Source organism: Schistocerca nitens, chromosome 1 (assembly GCF_023898315.1).
Source record: "Schistocerca nitens isolate TAMUIC-IGC-003100 chromosome 1, iqSchNite1.1, whole genome shotgun sequence".
Taxonomy (NCBI): Eukaryota; Metazoa; Arthropoda; class Insecta; order Orthoptera; family Acrididae; genus Schistocerca; species Schistocerca nitens.
Window position 1 is genome coordinate 188,930,988 of NC_064614.1, and position 23,988 is coordinate 188,954,975.

General features: G+C 42.7%; 1 protein-coding gene across 1 annotated transcript in view; it reads left to right on the forward strand.

Moving 5' to 3' along the window:
- LOC126245198 (heterogeneous nuclear ribonucleoproteins A2/B1-like) overlaps positions 1–21,325 on the forward strand; it is a 58,533-nt gene extending 37,208 nt beyond the window's left edge. Inside the window, exons 3-5 of the mRNA XM_049948296.1 lie at positions 3,432–3,603; positions 6,290–6,424; positions 20,602–21,325. Of these exons, the coding sequence (XP_049804253.1) occupies positions 3,432–3,603; positions 6,290–6,424; positions 20,602–20,617 (323 nt within the window). The 3' untranslated portion in view covers positions 20,618–21,325. The remainder of the gene's footprint in view (positions 1–3,431; positions 3,604–6,289; positions 6,425–20,601) is intronic.
- The last annotated feature ends 2,663 nt before the right edge of the window (positions 21,326–23,988 follow it).

Here is a 23,988-nt window from a genome sequence, read left to right on the forward strand (position 1 = left end):
AAGTAGAAGTGGGTAGTTCCTGTGAATTATTATGGGTGGAGGTTACAGTCAGCAACCGAGCTAGGTTAATAATTGGCTCCTATTACCGACCTCCCGACTCAGCAGCATTAGTGGCAGAACAACTGAGAGAAAATCTGGAATACATTTCACATAAATTTTCTCAGCATGTTATAGCCTTAGGTGGAGATTTCAATTTAACAGATATCGACTGGGACACTCAGATGTTTAGGAGGGTGGTAGGGACAGAGCATCGAGTGACATCATACTGAGTGCACTGTCCGAAAATTACCTCGAGCAAGTAAACAGAGAACCGACTCGTGGAGATAACATCTTGGACCTACTGATAACAAACAGACCAAAACTTTTAGACTATGTAAACGCAGAACAGGGAATCAGTGATCATAAGGCCGGTTCACCATCCCTGAATATGCAAGTAAATAGGAATATAAAAAAAGTGAGGAAGGTTTATCTGTTTAGCAAGAGTAATAGAAGGCAGATTTCAGACTACCTAACAGATCAAAACGAAAATTTCTGTTCCGACACTGACAATGTTGACTGTTTATGGAAAAAGTTCAAGGCGATCGTAAAATGCGTTTTAGACAGGTACGTGCCGAGTAAAACTGTGAGGGACGGGAAAAACCCACCGTGGTTCAATAACAAAGTTAGGAAACTACTGCGAAAGCAAAGAGCGCTTCACTGCAAAGTTTAAACGCAGCCAAAACCTCTCAGACAAACAGAAGCTAAACGATGTCAAAGTTAGCGTAAGGAGGGCTATTCGTGAAGTGTTCAGTGAATTCGAAAGTAAAATTCTATGTACCGACTTGACAGAAAATCCTAGGAAGTTCTGGTCTTACGTTAAATCAGTAAGTGGCACGAAACAGCATATCCAGACACTCCGGGATGATGATGGCATTGAAACAGAGCATGACATGCAATTCCTTCTCTAAGTCCTCGCACAAACGAAAAAATGGCTGACATCGAAATAAGTGTCCAAGGAATAGAAAAGCAACTGGAATCACTCAACAGAGGAAAGTCCACTGGACCTGACGGAATACCAATTCGATTCTACACAGAGTAAGCGAAAGAAATTGCCCCATTGTAACAGCCGTGTACCGCAAATCTCTAGAGGAACGGAAGGTTCCAAATGATTGGAAAAGAGCACAGGTAGTCCCAGTCTTCAAGAAGGGTCGTCGAGCAGAAGCGCAAAACTATAGTCCTATATCTCTGACGTCGATCTGTTGTAGAATTTTAGAACATGTTTTTTGCTCGCGTATCATGTCGTTTCTGGAAACTCAGGATCTACTCTGTAGGAATCAACATGGATTCTGGAAACAGCGATCGTGTGAGACCCAACTCGCTTTATTTGTTCATGAGACCTAGAAAATATTAGATACAGGCTCCCAGGTAGATGCTATTTTCCTTGACTTCCGGAAGACGTTCGTTACAGTTCCGCACTGTCGCCTGATAAACAAAGTAAGAGCCTACGGAATATCAGACCAGCTGTGTGGCTGGATTGAAGAGTTTTTAGTAAACAGAACTCAGCATGTTGTACTCAATGGAGAGACGTCTACAGACGTTAAAGTAACCTCTGAAGTGCCACAGGGGAGTGTTTGGGACCATTGCTTTTCACAATGTATATAAATGACCTAGTAGATAGTGTCGGAAGTTCCATGCGGCTTTTCGCGGACGATGCTCTAGTATAGAGAGAAGTTGCAGCATTAGAAAATTGTAGCGAAATGCAGGAAGATCTGCAGCGGATAGGCACTTGGTGCAGGGAGTGGCAACTGACCCTTAACATAGACAAATGGAATGTATTGCGAATACATAGAAAGAAGGATCCTTTATTGTATGATTATATGATAGCGGAACAAACACTGATAGCAGTTACTTCTGTAAAATATCTGGGAGCATGCGTGCGGAACGATTTGAAGTGGAATGATCATATAAAATTAATTGTTGGTAAGGCGGGTGCCAGGTTGAGATTCGTTGGGAGAGTCCTTAGAAAATGTAGTCCATCTACAAAGGAGGTGGCTTACGAAACACTCGTTCGACCTATACTTGAGTATTGCTCGTCAGTGTGGGAATCGTACCAGGTCGGGTTGACAGAGGAGATAGAGAAGATCCGAAGAAGAGCGGCGCGTTTCGTCACAGGGTTATTTGGTAAGCGTGATAGCGTTACGGAGATCTTTAGCAAACTCAAGTGGCAGACTCTGCAAGAGAGGGGCTCTGCATAGCTGTGTATCTTGCTGTCCATGTTTCGAGAGGGTGCCTTTCTGGATGAGGTATCGAATATATTATTCCTTTCCGGCAGTCGTTCTTCCCGGGAACCATAAGCGACTGAAACAGGAAGGGGAGTTTATGACAGTGCCACGTAAAGTGCCCTCCGCCACACACAGTTGGATGGCTCACGGAGTATAAATTTAGATGTAGATGTAGATGTTATATTGCTAATCAGGCACACAGTTTTAATCTGCCAGTAAATTTCAGGTCAGTGCACAATGCGCTGAATAGTGAAAATTTATTCTGGAAATCAGACTATGGCTCCATAGAATTATATTCACTACGAAAACGCAATTAAGAATACTAATTCACAGTAGCACCAGCCTTCGTCCATGTTTTTTAACTGTTGTTAACTCCCCGTTGGAAGGCATACACAAAATTGAAGTACTGGGAGAATCAACGACCAATCTCAACATCAACTCTCTCAGAACTGTCATCTGGTACCGCACAAAATCTACATATAATCTTGTTGTTCATTTTGATATTAATGATCTGTCAAGCAAGAACCTAGAATGCGATGACTACATTATCTCTGAGACATAATTGGGGTGCGTCAGCTCTTCCATACCTGAGTGCAACATTTTGTACAGCAATGAATTTGAATGGTCATAGATTCAGTCGTAGATAAGTAGGTGGCGGACTTTGGTTCATTGATAGGATATTGGAAATATCCAATCAGTCTATAGAGAAGATATCTTACAAAAGACTCGTACATGGCACCCACAACATCGGTCGAGTGTGTGCTCCCAATACCAAAGAGAAATATGAGGAGTTATAGCAGGTACGCAGCACGTATGGTCACAGCTTTGTCTCACCCATGGGAGAGCGCCGGGCTAATGCTGAAGAAGACTGAACTGGCGGACGCTTGACAATAGACGCCAGCAGCCCCACTGAAGCCAACTTAAAAAGTGTGGAGAACCAGCATTAAATGAGTAATCTAGGGAACCAGTACAAACACTACGTATCGCTCCCATAGGAAGCGGGAATACAAGATTACAGTGCACATAGAGGTATTTAAGCAGTCATTCTTCCCACGATCCATTCGTAAATAAGCGGTACAGTATGAACTACCACTGCACTTCATGGTGGTTTGCACAGTATACGTGTGGATTATGTGGAGTCCAGCTGACTAAACTCTACTTTTTCATCAGGAACAGAATCAAACGCAGACGCAGGAATTTCGCGACCGAAACGCACGTTCTGCAAGAAGTGTGGTGGCTACGGAGGCTACAAAGGCGGCTATGGTGGCGGCTATGGTGGCGGCTACGGCGGTGGCCTGGTGATCCCAGTGGTCGTCACGGTGCAGAAGCGGCCATCCTATGGGTACGTATTTCATTCTCCATTTTTAATTTTCTTTGTTTTTAACGAAACTATATGCTTCCATAGACCTTTCCAAGTCTCAAACGTCAATGATATATGTATGCAGACTGAAGCGACGAATGAAAGATTGTACCAAGGCCAGGATTCAAACCCACCCCGGCATAGTGGTTTTCTACAACTGCGCGGACTATCCTAGCACGCTTCCCTTCTCAGTCTAAATTCCCATTCGTGCCTCAGCCCACTTGGTGTTGCCACTAAACTCAAACAACTTGGTATTCCTACTAAACTTGAACAGCATTCCCGAGGTTCTCCAGCTAAATTGGAATAGCACCTCAGCATCGAAGAAAGGGGGATTCTGCCTGAAACCCAGGAATAGGTGCTATAATCAGGTGAAAGTACACTACTGGCCATTAAAATTACTACACCACGAAGATGACGTGCTACAAACGCGAAATTTAACCGACAGAAAGAAGATGCAGTGATATGCAAATGATTAGCTTTTCAGAGCTTTCACACAAGGTTCGCGCCGGTGGCGACACCTACAACGTGCTGACATGAGGAAAGTTTCCAACCGATTTCTCATACACAAACAGCAGTTGACCGGCGTTGCCTGGTGAAACGTTGTTCTGATGCCTCGTGTAAGGAGGAGATAATACGTACCATCACGTCTCCGACTTTGATAAATGTCGAATTGTAGCCTATCGCGATTGCGGTTTATCGTATCGCGACATTGCTGCTCGCGTTGGTCGAGATCCAATGACTGTTAGCAGAATATGGAATCGCTGGGTTCAGGAGGGTAATACGGGACGCCGTGCTGGATCCAACGGCCTCGTATCACTAGCAGTCGAGATGACAGGCATCTTATCCGCATGGCTCTAACGGATCGTGCAGCCACGTCTCGATCCCTGAGTCAACAGATGGGGACGTTTGCAAGACAACAACCACCTGCACGAACAGCTCGACGCCGTTTGCAGCAGCATGGACTATCAGCTTGAAGACCATGACTCCGGTTACCCTTGACGTTGCATTACAGACAGGATTGCCTGCGATGGCGTACTCAACGACGAACCTGGGTGCACGAATGGAAAAACCTCATTTTTTCGGATGAATCCAGGTTCTGTTCACAGCATCGTGATGGTCACATCCGTGTTTGGCGACATCGCGGTGAACGCACATTGGAAGCGTGTATTCGTCATCGCCATACTGGCATATCATCCGGCGTGATGGTATGGGGTCCCATTGATTACACGCGTCGGTCACCTCTTGTTCGCATTGACGGCACTTTGAACAGTGGACGTTACATTTCAGATGTGTTACGACCCGTGGCTCTAGCCTTCATTCGACCCCTGCGAAAGCCTACATTTCAGCAGGATAATGCACGACCGCATGTTGCAGGTCCTTTACGGGCCTTTCTGGATACAGAAAATGTTCAATTGCTACCCTGGCCAGCACATTCTCCAGATCTCTCACCAATTGAAAACGTCTGAGTCAATGGTGGCCGAGCAACTGGCTCGTCACAATACGCCAGTCATTAGTCTTGATGAACTGTGGTATCGTGCTGAAGCTGCATGGGCAGCCATACCTGTACACGCCATTCCAAGCTCCTTTTGACTCAATGGCCAGGCGTATCAAGGCAGTTATTACTGCTAGAGGTGGTTGCTCTGGGTACTGATTTCTCAGGATCTGTGCACCCAAATTGCGTGAAAATGTAATCACATGTCAGTTCTAGTATAATGCATTTGTCCCATGAATACCCGTTTATCATTTGCATTTCTTCTTGGTGTAGCAATTGTAATGGCCAGTCGTGTATAAGCCGACTGATATCCGGCAAAGCCAGTATTTCTCTCAACTGATGTTACTACTAATACATAACATTATTGTTACCATTTAATCTTTCTTAATTCTTCCGTTTGGCTGACAAAGGAGTAATTTCTTCTCACCGGATTTTTTTCCTCCCATATTCTCTTCTTCGTTTCACCGCTTATACGTTTCCTTTCTTGAGACCACTTGACAGCTATTATCTTACTTGCGCTGCTTTCGAATCCCTCACTTTCCTTGTGTTTGTGACATATGTCTCTTTCATCTACATTTTATACCTATACTTGTATTTCTCCATTTCCTGTCAGGTTGTTTTCGCAGAGATAATTTGACAATCTGTTTTTTTTTTTTTTTTTTTTTTTTTTTTTTTTTGCAGTCTATTGTCATTCGCCTTGTATAAACGTCCAATAAATAGCTGTTTTCTTTATTACTTTCTTTTCTATACTCTGATACATCTCGTCACTGATTCGAGACTTCTTTGCTTATTATTGGATAATTTTCTTCATGATTCTTACATGTACTATTAATAGGTTGTCTCCTTTGTAATACAGAGCTATGCTTTGACTTGTGTAGAGCCATTTGAATTTGGCTACTGTGTTGTTATCCATAATTTTTCCAAATCTTTGTATACAATCATTACTGCAAATATTTTTTGTAATTCTCTATGCCGTTTCGGTTTATTGTTAAGCATTTACTTATTATTACTAGTATTATTATTGCTATTATTATTATCATTACTGCTAATAACCGAAAACTGAATGACATCTTATTTATCAATTACATTATGTAACAAACTCTAAGAATCATGTAATCACGACCTATTTTATAATTATAGACAATACATATAAGATAGCAATAAATGAATAACCAGGTACGGGTACCACCCCGGCGGCGGCGGTGGCGGCTACTGCAACGTGTGTGGGGGCGGTGGGGGCGGCGGCTACTACCCCTCCGGCGGCTCCTTCAGCCAGTCTTCCAGCTCCAGCCAGTCTTCCAGCTACGCGTGGTGAGACACTCATTCCATCATTCACTAGTAAAAGTAGTAATCCATATTTCGCTTAACTGAACTATCACAAATGTGTTCTAATTAATAGCACATACTCACATCGACGCTTACCCCAATATTTATATGTTTTTATTTTTTACTACGATGATATTGATGTGGGGGGTATAGCAGATACCACATAAGAAACTGAAACGTATTTCGTATATTATTATCTACACTCCTGGAAAATGAAATAAGAACACCGTGAATTCATTGTCCCAGGAAGGGGAAACTTTACTGACACATTCCTGGGGTCAGATACATCACATGATCACACTGACAGAACCACAGGCACATAGACACAGGCAACAGAGCATGCACAATGTCGGCACTAGTACAGTGTATATCCACCTTTCGCAGCAATGCAGGCTGCTATTCTCCCATGGAGACGATCGTAGAGATGCTGGATGTAGTCCTGTGGAACGGCTTGCCATGCCAATTCCACCTGGCGCCTCAGTTGGACCAGCGTTCGTGCTGGACGTGCAGACCGCGTGAGACGACGCTTCATCCAGTCCCAAACATGCTCGATGGGGGACAGATCCGGAGATCTTGCTGGCCAGGGTAGTTGACTTACACCTTCTAGAGCACGTTGGGTGGCACGGCATACATGCGGACGTGCATTGTCCTGTTGGAACAGCAGGTTCCCTTGCCGGTCTAGGAATGGTAGAACGATGGGTTCGATGACGGTTTGGATGTACCGTGCACTATTCAGTGTCCCCTCGACGATCACCAGTGGCGTACGGTCAGTGTAGGAGATCGCTCCCCACACCATGATGCCGGGTGTTGGCCCTGTGTGCCTCGGTTGCATGCAGTCCTGATTGTGGCGCTCACCTGCACGGCGCCAAACACGCATACGACCATCATTGGCACCAAGGCAGAAGCGACTCTCATCGCTGAAGACGACACGTCTCCATTCGTCCCTCCATTCACGCCTGTCGCGACACTACTGGAGGCGGGCTGCACGATGTTGGGGCGTGAGCGGAAGACGGCCTAACGGTGTGCGGGACCGTAGCCCAGCTTCATGGAGACGGTTGCGAATGGTCCTCGCCGATACCCCAGGAGCAACAGTGTCCCTAATTTGCTGGGAAGTGGCGGTGCGGTCCCCTACGGCACTGCGTAGGATCCTACGGTCTTGGCGTGCATCCGTGCGTCGCTGCGGTCCGGTCCCAGGTCGACGGGCACGTGCACCTTCCGCCGACCACTGGCGACAACATCGATGTACTGTGGAGACCTCACGCCCCACGTGTTGAGCAATTCGGCGGTACGTCCACCTGGCCTCCCGCATGCCCACTATACGCCCTCACTTAAAGTCCGTCAACTGCACATACGGTTCACGTCCATGCTGTCGCGGCATGCTATCAGTGTTAAAGACTGCGATGGAGCTCCGTATGCCACGGCAAACTGGCTGACACTGACGGCGGCGGTGCACAAATGCTGCGCAGCTAGCGCCATTCGACGGCCAACACCGCGGTTCCTGGTGTGTCCGCTGTGCCGTGCGTGTGATCATTGCTTGTACAGCCCTCTAGCAGTGTCCGGAGCAAGTATGGTGGGTCTGACACACCGGTGTCAATGTGTTCTTTTTTCCATTTCCAGGAGTGTAGCTGCCACTGCAGGTGTTCTTTCATACTGCAGATATCTACACAACATTTTAATTACTTTGAGAGCGTCTAATAACGGTACTGATCACCTCTTCAGAGTTTTTATCGAACTTCACGAAAAAATTACTTTCACATGTGAGTTCGAAAACTAGTTCTGTCGGTGAACATTAGCAATAGTTGATAAAAAGTTTCTTTCAATATTTTTAGCAAATAAATTTGCACTGATCAAACAGAGTGGTCCTGTTCAACACATCCTCATTCTCATAAAAAAGTCTTTTTCGAATTTTCCATTCATAGGGCTGTTTCTACTCCTTTATCTGATGAAATTATCGATGCTGAGATTAATCTCATTAAAGCTATTACAGTCAATAATGGATACGAACCAACCGTAGTGGATGATATTTTCAAAAATTAAATCAATAATAGAATCACGAATTTTACTATTTCTAATAACGACCATAATGAAAAGAAGAAGGAATTCTTTGCCGTTTCTGGGACCTGCATCTTACTGGATCAGCCTCTCTTCGAAAACAAGTACGACTGTAAAGTAGCATTTTCTACTAACAACAACTTGAAACATAATCTTATTCATAATTTGAAACCAATACATTCTCCCTTACAAAATTCAGACGTCTATAAAGTTATTTTTGACACATTTCCAGCCTGTTATGTAGGGCGAACAATTGCTGTTACATATAAAAAAACATCACTTACGAGGAAAGAGAAATTTTCAAGCACCTTTCTCTAAATTACGGTTTCATTCTGAAAGAATAGTTGCAGATACTTAATAAAAATTTCTTCAGTGGTATGAAACCCTTACTTAGAAACGCTTAAAATTTACTCCTCTTTTTCCTCGGAGTAGACTCTAAAATGTCGCCTTCCTCTATCCTTCTTATTTATTACATTGTAATCGTTTTAATGCACAATGTATAGAATAATTGCTATTGCATTGTCCTGCACTAATATTGGCTATTGACTAGAGGTCAACATTTATATGTTATTTAAAATATTTTTGTGATATAAACAGCTGATTTTTTAGATTGTGAGCACACGTTGTGGCAGCTTCGGCCTATGAGCCTCTTAGTCTGTTGTCACCTCCAGTGTCCGTTTCCTCTTACAGCCCTTAGCGGCGTATTGCGTTCTACGCCACGTAGCTATAATTTTACTGACTGATACCAGTTTTATGTCAGTTCCAATGTCTGTAATCTTATATGGTTTAAATATTACCCTTTTTTATGGCGTACTTCAGTTGAATAGAGCACTTTGCAGTTAAAACTGGTTGTCTGTTACCACATCTGTTACGCCTCATAAATATGTTCGGCATAAAAACTACCTATTCTCGACATTTGTATGTTTCAATGGTTTTGTTATTTTTTTAGGAAATTGTTTAGACTTTCTGGTGGAGACACCATAAACGATCTCGAAACCAGATTAAAGTAAACCGGCTGGCTGTATTATACAACGGCTGCTGTCTCACAGCCGTCTTTAAAATTGTATCTAGGTTGTCAAAAACTGATGAGCCAAAACATTACGACCACAGCCCTCAACGAGGTTGGATGTCTTCTGGTGGTATTGCACGCACGTGACGCATTAACGAAAGAATGAAAGCGGAATACAGAAGAATGGGCTATCATTAAAGGAAAAATATGGGGCGCAAATGTGGAAATTCACTGATACAAGCGGTTTTGACAAAGGGAACATTGTTGTGGCGCTGCGGCTGGAAACGAAGATGGTCATTTGTTGGCGTACTACTGTCGTAATCACCTATGGAAAGTCGTTCAACGATGGCGAAATAAGGAGCGCAGTGCGGGGTAACCACGCGGTCCTGTCACGGCCAGCGTGGATACCCCAGTCGGAGGTTCGGGTCTTCCCTCCGACATGGATGTGTGTGTTGTCCTTAGCGTAAGTTAAAGTTAGGTTAAGTAGTGCACAGGCTTAGGGACCGATGACCTCTGCAGTTTGGTCCCATAAAACCTTACCACAAATTTCCAAATAATGAGTGGGCGGTATGGTATTCGAAGACCACGTCTTATCACAAAACGTAAAGATCGGAAGATCCCCCAGTGTGTAATCCAGGAACGGCAGAGATCCATCGCAAATATGAAGACAGAGCACAATACTGGTGGAGGCACAAGTGTTTCAGAACGCACCGTTCGAAAGCCATTGTTGAACATGGAGCTCCACATCCCTCGACCCCTACGTGTTGCTACGTTGACACAACGTCGTCGTTCGTTATGATTGCAGCGGGCACAGCACATTGAACTGTGGATCAATAGAAATGTGTTGCCGGTAGAACGAATCGCATTTCTTGTTATATCAGGTCGATGGCTGGGTCCTCCAGGCGAATGGATGCACGAAACAGGCACCGCGTCACATATGCAGGCCAATGAGAGCAGAATTATGCTGTTGTGTACCCTGAGTTGCGCTTCCATGGAATCTGTGGTGGTAATCGAATGCATCATGACAGCAGTGAACTACGTGAGCATTATTGTGGACCACCTGCGTCACTTCATGCTTGGAGTCTCCCCCTATTGCGATATGAGGTCTTACAGGAGCATAACTGCCCGTGTTGCAAGACCAGAATCGTGCTACAGTGGTTTGAGGGACATTATAGTGAACGCACATTGATGTCTTGGCCAGCAAAAGTGCCTTATCTGTACACACTGGAATTTATATCCGGCGCCAGGTGCTGGCCCGTAAACCACCATCCCGTAATTTGCGGGAAATGCTTGACTTCTGCATAGACATCTGGTGCCGCTGCTGTACTGCATTGGAATAGTGGAACAACGTGCTATTGAACAGGTAGTCGTAATGCTTTGGCTCATCGTCGTACATTTGAGTGCTTACAAACATGAAGTGCACAACGTACACTGTCTCATGAAAAGTTCAAAAATGGTTCAAATGGCTCTAAGCATTATGGGACTTAACGTCTGAGGTCATCAGTACCCTAGACTTCGAGTTACTTAAACCTAACTAACCTAAGGACTCACACACATCCATGCCCGAGGCAGGATTCGAACCTGCGACCGTAGCCGCAGCGCGGTTCCGGACTGAAGCGCCAAGAACCACTCGGCCATAGCGGCCGGCCTCAGGAAAAGTATTTGGACACCTATTAGCGGACATTAATATAGGACTAAGCCCTTCGCCTTTATGACAGCTTGAACTCTGCTGGAGTTTGAATGAGGTGTCTGAAACACTGTTGAGGAATGTCAGCCCATTTTGCCTCAAGAGCCGATACCAGGGAAGGTAGTGATGGTCTAGGATCGGGACTGGACTGAGTCTGACATTCTGACTCATCCTAAAGTATTTCACTGGGTTCAGGTAGGGACTGTAGTCAGGACAGTCCATTTCAGGACTAGCTTAGTTTATGCGACAAACAAAAACAATAAGCGAGTATTAACTTCCAATTCCAAAACTTCCGTCTAACCTATCTTTCGTTATAATTTTTTACACACTACGTTATTGCTTTAGCGTTGGATGTCCTGTATGTATAGATACGGAATTCCAGTAAAATCATATGTCTCTGCAGCTATTGGAGTTTGTAACTATGGTTTATTGCTGGCTGCGAAAATTTTCATTCTTAATCTGTGCGGTGTCTCCGTTAATATTCGTCGTACAGCGTGTTTTGAAGAGTCGCTGAACTTTCCTCGTCGAGACAATTAAAATGATGTATTTGTGTTTTCTGTGAATGTATTACACCGCATAAAAATTAATATTATCCGGAATACAATGTGCTTTCAGTCAAGCTTTCTCAGTCATCCTACTCCATGCTGTTCGCCTAAACCTGTCAATGGGTTTACCCGCTATCACCGTTCCTAGAAAAGTTTTCTCCCCACACCATTCCGTACACTGGTTGTAACTCTTGGTGCTATGTCTCGAGACCAGCTGAAACTAAGCTCCATCTTCGCGTTAGTTTCTCGACAAAAGACCTATCGGATCTCAGCTGCATTCTGTCAAGATTTTAGCTAGCTACCATTAGTAAAGTCACAACATCACACTTAGAATGTTCAAACATCACAATAAATGATAAACTTCATCCATCTCCATTTGTATACTTTGCAAATCATTACGAAATGCATTGCCATTATCTCGCGCATTCTATCGGTTTTACCCTGTTCGAAGCTTCATTTCCATCTGATCAGCTTTGATGGTTTCGATCAGAACATTAAAGGTTAGATTACATTACTATTTGTTTCACTGATTATGAATATAACACTTTGTAATGATATGGAACTTGTCAGTTTAAAAAAAAACGTTTCTTTACACGCCATAATTCAAACTTTTTTTGAAGTTGTGAGATTAATAATTTTTATCTAAAAATTTGTCTATTGAGTAGAAGGTGTTATCATCCAGAAATTCTTTTAATTTGCTTTTAAATGTTGGTTGGTTATCTGTCAGACTTTAATCCTGTTTGGTAAGTGACCATAGATTTTTGTGGCAGCATAATTCATCCCCTTCTGTGCCAAAGTTAGATGTAACCCAAAGTTGTGAAGATCAGCCTTTCTCCTACCGTTGTAGCTATGCACGTTGCTATTGCTTTTGAACTGGGATGGGTTATTAAATAACAGAGTTCGTACATGAATATATATATCGGGATAATTCGTCATTAAGGAAAAAGTGTTCGTTGCACAACAGTTTGCAAGGTGAATAATAGCAGGAGCCCAACCAAGAACGTCTGGCAGACATTTATTTAAGGAATTAGGGATACTCACAGTAGCTCCACAATATATGTGTGTGTGTGTATGTATGTATGTATTGTGGAGCTACTGTGAGTATCCCTAATTCCTTAAATAAATGTCTGCCAGACGTTCTTGGTTGGGCTCCTGCTATTATTCTACTTGCAAACTGTTGTGCAACGAACACTTTTTCCTTAATGAAGAATTATCCCAAAATATATATTCACGTCCTTAAATAAATGTCTGCCAGACGTTCTTGGTTGGGCTCCTGCTATTATTCTGCTTGCAAACTGTTGTGCAACGAACACTTTTTCCTTAATGACGAATTATCCCAAAATATGATGCCATACAAAATCAGCGAATGAAAAGAGGCACAGAAGCCATTTTACATATATGTTTATCGCCAAAATATGCAATAACCCTAATAGCATAAGTAGATGAACTCAAACGTTTCAGTAGATCATCAATGTGTTTCTTCCAGTTCAATCTCACATCAATGCATACATCCAAAAATTTGGTATAATCTACCTATGCTACAGGCGCCAGTTCAAACGTTATATTTATTAATGGCGTTATGTCATATACTTCACAGAACTGTATATCTGTGTTTTATCAAAATTTAATGAGAGTCCAGTTGCAGAGAACCACTTAATAACTTGCTGAATGACATTATTTAAAATTTCTTCAGTTATTTCTTCTTTGTTGGGTGTGATTATTACACTTGTATTATCAGTAAAGAGAACTAGCTTTGCATCTTTGTGAATATAGAGTGGCAAGTCACAAATATACACTCCTGGAAATGGAAAAAAGAACACATTGACACCGGTGTGTCAGACCCACCATACTTGCTCCGGACACTGCGAGAGGGCTGTACAAGCAATGATCACACGCACGGCACAGCGGACACACCAGGAACCGCGGTATTGGCCGTCGAATGGCGCTAGCTGCGCAGCATTTGTGCACCGCCGCCGTCAGTGTCAGCCAGTTTGCCGTGGCATACGGAGCTCCATCGCAGTCTTTAACACTGGTAGCATGCCGCGACAGCGTGGACATGAACCGTATGTGCAGTTGACGGACTTTGAGCGAGGGCGTATAGTGGGCATGCGGGAGGCCGGGTGGACGTACCGCCGAATTGCTCAACACGTGGGGCGTGAGGTCTCCACAGTACATCGATGTTGTCGCCAGTGGTCGGCGGAAGGTGCACGTGCCCGTCGACCTGGGACCGGACCGCAGCGACGCACGGATGCACGCCAAGACCGTAGGATCCTACGCAGTGCCGTAGGGGACCGCACCGCCACTTCCCAGCAAATTAGGGCCACTGTTGCTCCTGGGGTATCGGCGAGGACCATTCGCAACCATTTCCATGAAGCTGGGCTACGGTCCCGCACACCGTTAGGCCGTCTTCCGCTCACGCCCCAACATCGTGCAGCCCGCCTCCAGTGGTGTCGCGACAGGCGTGAATGGAGGGACGAATGGAGACGTGTCGTCTTCAGCGATGAGAGTCGCTTCTGCCTTGGTGCCAATGATGGTCGTATGCGTGTTTGGCGCCGTGCAGGTGAGCGCCACAATCAGGACTGCATACGACCGAGGCACACAGGGCCAACACCCGGCATCATGGTGTGGGGAGCGATCTCCTACACTGGCCGTACACCACTGGTGATCGTCGAGGGGACACTGAATAGTGCACGGTACATCCAAACCGTCATCGAACCCATCGTTCTACCATTCCTAGACCGGCTACGGAACTTGCTGTTCCAACAGGACAATGCACGTCCGCATGTATCCCGTGCCACCCAACGTGCTCTAGAAGGTGTAAGTCAACTACCCTGGCCAGCAAGATCTCCGGATCTGTCCCACATTGAGCATGTTTGGGACTGGATGAAGCGTCGTCTCACGCGGTCTGCACGTCCAGCACGAACGCTGGTCCAACTGAGGCGCCAGGTGGAAATGGCATGGCAAGCCGTTCCACAGGACTACATCCAGCATCTCTACGATCGTCTCCATGGGAGAATAGCAGCCTGCATTGCTGCGAAAGGTGGATATACACTGTACTAGTGCCGACATTGTGCATGCTCTGTTGCCTGTGTCTATGTGCCTGTGGTTCTGTCAGTGTGATCATGTGATGTATCTGACGCCAGGAATGTGTCAATAAAGTTTCCCCTTCCTGGGACAATGAATTCACGGTGTTCTTATTTCAATTTCCAGGAGTGTATATTAAGAAGAGTAAGGGACCCAAGATTGAATCTTGTAGGATCCCATTCTTGATACTTCACCAGTTTGAGGAATCTGCTGATTTTTGCACATTATGTGAACTGTTCATTTCAGCTTCCTGAACTTCCAGTTAAATATGAATTAAACGTCCCATTCATACCACAATACTTAAGCTTATCTAGAAGAATCCCATGATTTACACAATGAAAAGCCAATCAGAAATCACAGAAAATCCTAGTTGATGATGTTCAGTTATTCAGAGCATTTACTATTTGATCAGTGAACGCATATGTAAAATTTTCTGTTGAAAAGCCTTTCTGAAAACCAACGCATTTTGTTAATACTTCATTTTTACAAATACGTGAAGCTGCTCTTGATTACGTTACTTTTTCGATCAATTTTGGATAAGCGGTCAGTTGAGAGATTGAGCGGTAGTTGTTGGCATCATACCTACCCCCTTTTTCCGCAATGGTTTAACAATAACATATTTCAGTCTATCAGGGAAAATGCCTTTTTCAGTCACCTATTACATATGTGGCTGAGAACCATACTTATCGTGTGGGAACAAGCTTGTGGTACTTTGTTGAAGAGGTCATAAATTCCATGTGAACTTTGATTTAGAGTGAGTTTATTATTTTCCTCACCTCAAATGGAGAGGTGAATAGAATTTCAATTATATCAGTTTGAATATGTATCACGTCTTCCATATATAGTTTTGCTTTTCTAATGAACATTTAGACCCTATTTTCTCCACAACATTTAAAAAAGGATTATTAAAAATGTTTTCAACCTCTGACTTTGTGTTAGTAACCTTCTCATTCAGTTTGATGGTAATGCATTCATACTATGTTTTAGACTGCTCTCTTTCGCTTTCAACAGTATTCCAACTTGTTTTAATTTTACTATCAGAGTTAGCAATCTCAGACATAATACACATACCTCTTAACTTTTTAATAACTTCCCTTAATATACTACAGTAGCTTTTATAATGTATGACTGTTTCTGAGTTATTACTCTTTCTTGCTATTAGGTACAGTACCATTTTCCAGTCACAAGATATTTATATCCCTTCACAAAGCCATGGTTTTACATGGTTTCTTGCATATATATTGGAGAAACTGTTTTCAAAAATACTCACAAATGTATCATGAATTAAGTTACATTTTTAATTAGCATCAGGTTCCTGGTGCACCTCATACCAGTGTAACTACTGATAGCTTTCAAGACCATGAAAATATTATCCATCAGTGTGCTGCTTTCTGGGCACTATCTGAGTAGGGAAATCAGTAACAGATGTCAAATTGAGAGGTTTGAGTCATACTTCAAGATCATTCTTCCTATCTGAGTGTTTCAGAAAATCTACATAGAAATACCCATAAACAATACTTTGCTTCCCTCTGCTTGACAGATAGTACAACAAGGAAACCAAGTTTTTCAGAAATAGTCCATTACATCTGTAAAATTACCATTATTTAGTTTAAGTTATTAGTCACATGCTTCTATATGAAGGTTTATACAAATTTTTTTAGTTACTAGATTTTTCAGCCAAAGGTAATATTTAACATATATGGCATCTTTGGTGGTAATTTGCCTACATCAAGTAAATTCACCAATGGGTGTCTCACCAAAGTTTGTATTTCATCTCATTCTGTGCATCCATATAAAAAATCTCTTGTATTAGCATATGTATAAATGATAATTCAGATACTTATTGATTGCATTTACAAAAGTTCTTACTTTAGTAGTTAGTTTCATGATCAGTCATTGTTTATTTCTCTCCTCTTTCTGAGAGGATAAAATTTTATATACTTTGTTAGTAATTTTTAACTACCCCTCTCATTTTTTAAAGTTGACCTATGGTATATATTATTAATACTTCGATAACCATCCTAATTATTATTTTGAATGTAATTTCTTTGTTACTCGCTCGAATATTTGCATCCTATGGCACTGTTGATATTTTTCTAATAATATTCCCATACTGTCCGTAGCTCATAGTGTCACAGTAGCATTCTTGCTTCCCAAGAGCAGGGTCCTGTGTTCGATTCCCGGCGAGGTCAGGGATATTCATCTGCCCTGAAATGACTGGGTGTTGTTGTGTCGTCTTCATTATCATCATTCATCCCCATTCATCCTCCATTAGGACCTTGCCTAGTACAACAGTGCAGGTCTAACTTATCGTTCCGCTACACTTTGTCAAGAAGCATGGTACTTCATTTCCATTTCCATTCCCATACTGTTCACTTGTCATTAGAAATACAATTATTTAGTCTTAGCACTTTTAATAGCACGTGATCCCTATAACTGGAATGAGTATACCATTACATTTGTGTATCTCATGCTCCTGTACTTGCAGCTTCCAACTGTAGCCTTCAACTTTGTTTTTTAATGTGATACACCCCTGGTTTAATCTCATTCTTACTTTCCCAATCTCATTCAATAATTTTTAGTTTGTGACATTTAACCTGCTCTCACCTCTATAAGCACTCTTTTGATACAACTTACTCATTTTTATAAAAAATAATCTGACTTCATTTGAATTAATATCACTCATGCCGCTTTTGATCACAAGCATCATCAATTGTGATGACGCTCTCTTTAGCAGTTTTTGTGAATAAAGAATTAGTATTTCTACAGAGATAATATAGACAAACTTAGCTCACCATGAGTCCTACAGTGGTCTTTTAAGGATAATTGGTCTTAAAACCTCCATTTAATTTTAATGTTTATTTATACAGACACACACACACACACACACACACACACACACACACACACACACACACACACACACACACACACGCGCGCGCGCGCATCCACACGTGTGTGTGTGTGTGTGTGTGTGTGTGTGTGTGTGAGTGTGTGTATGTGTGTGTGTGTTTGTTTGTTTCTCTCCTATTAAGCAGTGACTCAGACTATATCTCTACCGCTTAGCTAACATCATACCTACAAAACTAAGTGTCAGTACCTGTAATTTGAAACACTTCTAACTCAGTTCCAGAATACGAACTGTTTGCAGCAACACTAAATTCCTTGGATGACTGTATACATATAAAAATTCGATATGTACACAATTTTTCTTCTGTGTGATCAAACACATTTTAACTTATCTCTGCATCCTCTTCTCTCAGTTGTTCACTTATTTCTTCTCCCTTCTGTGGTCCTGAGAGAGTACGCTACTGGCCATCAAAATCGTGAAAACTGTAACAACACTAAGGTGGTGGCATGCAACAGATATCGTATTAGCATGAAGTGTACTATATGCAAGTGATCATCAATTCAACACAACCACGCAAAGTATATAAGGAAAAAGTAGATAGTAATTTTCTCATTCAGAAATCAAATTTGAATATTGGTTGTTAATTTTCCGATTCATAAATCAGATATGAATGTTGCTTGTTTGTGAGGAAATTGGGTTATGCCACATGTATGTAGAAGGAACGTCACATAGTGCCTGTCAGAATACGACAGCAGTACGATTGTGGCCTGTCATTCTGTGAAAGTGCTGCATGAATTGATCATTCGTTAAGATGCGACGACTGTAATGTGAATACAGTATCACTGTGTTCAGAACTACCATATTCAACGCCATAACAGACCTCAGCATCCCCATGTGACAAGCACCAGTTAAGAGAGATATAAAATGGTCACTCGGCTGTGCAGGATCGTGCAGCCACGTCGCAAACATTCAGTCAGGAAATGGCTTGTTCACTGCTAGACAAGTATCCAAAAGGAAAAAGCGACGACTAACTGAACACTAAGGACTGACAGCATGATGACCATTGTTGTGGCATCAATTGATACAACAGGAGACAGAGTGTTAGAGAGATGTGCCGACTGTGGTGCCCCCAACCATAAGACTGGGAACAGCGGTGAGAAACTGGCGTCTTTTCAGACGAGCCCCAATTATGCATACAGCATCACGATAGACGTATCTGAGTTTGGGGGCTCTACAAAGAACGAACGATATCACGTTACATTTTTCATAGGCTCAGAACCTGGTTTGGTGGTACGCGATGCCACTGTGTACACACCACGATCAGTTTGGGTCTGCATAAACCATTTCATTTCTGACATATTAAGGCATGTCTCTGTGCCCTGTATTCGAAGTCACGTCATGTCCGAGAATGTAACGCAGATATTTGCATATACACGCATGTAGTACGCATCTTGCCAGTTTGATGTTTGCTGCATGACGCATTAAAGGTGCTGCTACTTTAATGGACAGCAGTGTATTTTCCGTCGTGTAATAGTAAGAAAAAAAATTTCAAACAAAGTGCCGAAAGTGTAGCAGCGATTGTTAAAACAATGAAAATTGCGATTTAATTGGCTCAAATGGCTCTGAGCACTATGGGACTCAACTGCTGAGGTCATTAGTCCCCTAGAACTTAGAACTAGTTAAACCTAACTAACCTAAGGACATCACAAACATCCATGCCCGAGGCAGGATTCGAACCTGCGACCGTAGTGGTCTTGCGGTTCCAGACTGCAGCGCCTTTAACCGCACGGCCACTAGGCCGGCGCCGATTTAATTTTATTGCAGTTACACAACCATTTTCAGACAAATTTAATATTCATTATGAGGTGGCATCATCAGCATGATCGCCGAAATAATTCCTTCTAGCAGCTGTAAATAAGGACAGAAAGCGAACGACATGTCTACATTAGAAAAAGTTAATGGATGGAATTTAGGTGTTTCGAGGTGAGTAGTTCTGTGTTTACGTCGGAAGAGAATGGGTGTAGGCCCTCATTTGGGAGGAGGGAACAGGGCAGATAATGACTGACAAGTAGGGTAGATTTGTGAGATGATGCCATAGAGGGGAAGGCTACTGAAGTTGTGGTGTGAAAGCTTGTAGAATGGTCGGGGAAAGTTGGACATGTTGGTAGAAGCTTAGGGCACGCGAGTATGAGAGACACAATAGGGTGTTTGGATTCAGTCCATAATTACTAATGCACTCACAGTGCGTTTTAAAACATTTTTCGCAAAAAAGTGCACAAGTACCTTCATAAATACTAAACATATTTAGTGTGACAGTAAACTGGAATAACACGTCTAATATGGAAACAGATATGTAAGGCCTTGGAAACATCTGTGCAATGTAAATATCGTGAGCAAAACCCATCCGTCGGACCTCAAACGCCACGTTAATACTGTTCAGCTCCAGTCAGCAGTGACGCATATTCCCGTCAGATCACCGAAGCTGTCGAGCTTGGCTAGAACTTTGACCGTCCGAGTCTGCCGAGCGCTGTTTGCAAGCCGGGTGCAACCAGCTCTTCTGAGATCAATTGAGGAGCTACTTGACTGAGAAGCAGCGGTTCTGGTCACGAATGCTGACAACGCCCAGTAGAGCGTGTGCTGACTACATACCCTCCATATCCGCATCTCGTGACGCCTACCGACTGAGGACTATGGGTTGGTACGGTTGGGTCTTCCGAAGCCTATTTGGACGGAGTTTAGTTTAGTTGCAGTCACGAACCCCCAAGGACATATGCGTGACAGGCGCAAAAACTGCTATTGAAGAAATAACAACAACACTATCTCTAACAAATGCAGTCGTATTACACTCTCATTTCATACATGTTAAAGTTATTGCGGAACATATTCGATCAAACTAAATAGGGATAATGAAATATATTTTTTCTGTTGTTCCAGGGGTCGAAGAAAATGAGGCGTCGACACCACTCAGGAGCAGCTCGTCACGACGCTACGAGTAACTGTCTGCCAACGTTCTGCTCTCCGCTAGAGTTTTTCATCGTGTTATATCTGGCTGACAGTTTGTACGTGTGTCGTGGTTCTAGTGTGTTTGACATATTACAAACTCTCATTATTCATCGTGTCTCCTTCTACAAAGAGAAAACAAACTAGGTTCTGTAAAACAACAAAAATTTCGCTATAAAAATACCTCTGTTCAGTGGGATGTATGACATAAGTGAACATACTGCAACTGCGTTCTAGCCAAGTGTTGAAAGTACACTTATAAAGGGGCAGACACAAGCACTGTTATAGAGTAACTAATTACGAACCATTATTAATTCTCACATGAACCATACGTTTTTGGTAGTTGGTGATAAATTAGAAATTGTCGTGTTGAAATTGACTCACATTTAATAAATTCTGAAAACTGAAATTCATTGGTAATAGTAAAAATTAAGACAAATGCTTGTATAACTTTTGTAATAGAAATATTTGTCTTTAAATTTAAAAAAAATCATTTATCATGGCATTAAGTGAACATATCATCTTGTGAGAGTACAAATATTTTCATGGGCTGTACCATAACAGCAGGCGTTTGCATACCGTGACAAATGAATGTTTTCTATGTGCTTCACAGCAAATGGATATTTCACAATAAATCGTCAAAAGGAACAAAACCAAATCATTTCAAATGATGTCAGTGCTTTAAGAAGCCAATTATTTCAGACAACATAGCGACTTGCAATGGACTGAAAAACGTGTTTCGCAGAAGAACAGTAGGAGAACCATTAATTACATCGTAGTTAGGACTGAGGGAGCGACGCGGGTGGGGGAATCAGGGGGCATCGCAGTGTCCACTCTTGACGATTATGCCGGGCAGCTGTTGCAGCGTCGCTTTATGAGGAATAACTATATACTGAGCAAAATACAATTCAAAGTTCACAACTCCCTCGACCAAATGTATTGCAGGTGACTCAATGACCAAGTGTCAATGACGTTTTTGATACGAATACTTGGCAGCTCTATTGGAAAGTGATCCGTATACCGATTGTTTTGACCTCTTATTTTGAATGGTGTCGAAGTACAGCGTACCTAAAATAAAAATTACACATGTTGTTGTTGTTGTTTTGGTCTTCAGTCCAAAGACTGGTTTGATGCAGCTCTCCAAGCTACTCTATCCTGTGCAATCTCCAAGTAACTACTGCAACCCACACCCTTCTGAATCTGCTTACTGTATTCGTCTCTTAGTCTACCTCTACCATTTTTAGCCCCCACGCCTCCCTCCAATGCTAAATTCGCGATCCCTTGATGCCTCAGAACGTGTCCTACCAACCGAACCCTTCTTCTAGTCAGGTTGTGCCGTAAATTCCTCTTCTCCCCAATTCTATTCCGTACCCCCTCAATAGTTACGTGGTCTACCCATCTAATCTTCAGCATTCTTCTTTAGCACCACATTTCAAAAGCTTCTATTCTCTTCTTGTCTAGACTGTCTATCTTCCATGTTTCACTTCCATACATGGCTACCCTTCATACAATTACTTTCAGTAAAGACTTCCTGACACTTAAATCTATACTCGATTTTAACAAATTTCTCTTGTTCAGGAACGCATTCCTTGCCATTGCAAGCCTACATTTTATATTCTCTCGACTTCGACCATCATCAGTTAATTTACTCCCTAAACAGCATAGCTCGTCTACTACTTTATGTGTCACATTTCCTAATCTGATCCCCTCAGCATCACCTGATTTAATTCGAACACATCCCACTATCCTCGTTTTGCTTTCGTTGATGTTCATGTTATGCGCTCCTTTCAAGACACTGTCCATTCCATTCAGTTGCTCTACCAAGTCCTTCGCTGTCTCTGACAGAATTACAGTGTCATCGCCAAACCCCCAAGGTTTTTAGTCCTTCTCCCTGGATTCTACCAGGCGGCTTTGTCATTTCTTACACCCACTCCATATTCACCTACTACTTTTCCTTCCCATCCTTTTCCTACAGTCGAATTCCAGTCCCCCATTACTGTTAAGTTTGCGTCTCCCTTAACTATCTGAATAATTTCTTTTATCTCATCATACGTTTTTATTCAATCTCTTCACCATCTGCGGAGCTAGTTGACACATAAACTTTTTGAAGACTGTAGTAGGCGTGGGCTTCGTGTCTATCTTGGCCACAATAATGCGTTCACTATGCTGTTTGTAGTAGCTTACCCGGGCTCCTATTTTTGTATTCATTATTAAACCTACTCCTGCAGTACCCCTATTGGATTTTGTATTTACAACCCTGTATTCACCTGACCAAAAGTCTTGTTCCTCCTGCCACCAAACTTCACTAATTCCCACTATATCTAACTTTAACCTATCCATTTTCCTTTCTAAATTTTCTAACCTACCCGCCCGATTAAGGGATCTGACATTCCACGCTCAGATCCGTAGAACGCCAGTTTTCTTTCTCCTGATAACGACGTCCTCCTGAGTAGTCCCCGCCCGGAGAACCAAATGGGGGACTATTTTACCTCCGGAATATTTTACCCAAGAGGACGCCATCATCATTTAACCACGCAGTAAAGCTACATGCCGTCGGGAAAAATTACAGTGTAGTTTCCCCTAACTTTCAGTCGTTTGCAGTACCAGCACAACAATGCAGTTTTGCTGGATGTTACAAGGCCAGTTCAGTCAGTCATCCAGACTGTTGCCCCTGCAACTACTGAAAAGGCTGCTGCCCCTCTTCAGGAACCACACGTTTGTGTGGCCTCTCAACAGATACCCCTCTGTTGTGTCTGCACGTACGGTACGGTTCGGTTACCTCTATCGCTGAGGAACGCAAACATCCCGACCAACGGCAAGGTCCGCCATGATTGATGGGGAGAGAGTGGGGATAAGTGAGGAATTTCATAGTATTTAATTTTTTTGACATTACGGTCACAGTACGGTATTTACTTGGTTAAAACTTCATTTCGGTATCTGTTAAAATTTTTGCGTTATTGTATTTCAGAATACTAGGAAAAAATACAGACCATGTCATCCAAGCCACCTTAAGTATCATATGAAAATGCACACGTCTCCACCAGCATGGACAGTGCAACTATAAGGCTGTATCTCCTGAGACGAGAAAAAGTCTTTATAAAAATACATTTGTAGTTTATTTAAAAATATTTATTCATTTTCTGAATTTAAAACTATCACAGCGGTCGGATAACCTTCCTTTAATATCTCGCTGGCGAATTACGTCGTCCAGAAATGGTTTCCTCCAGCTTCAAGAGCTTAAGAATCCACGCCTCGCGACAGGAAGTAAAAATATCTGGGCATCCCAATTCGAAAACGATGTACGGGAAAATCGACTTTTTG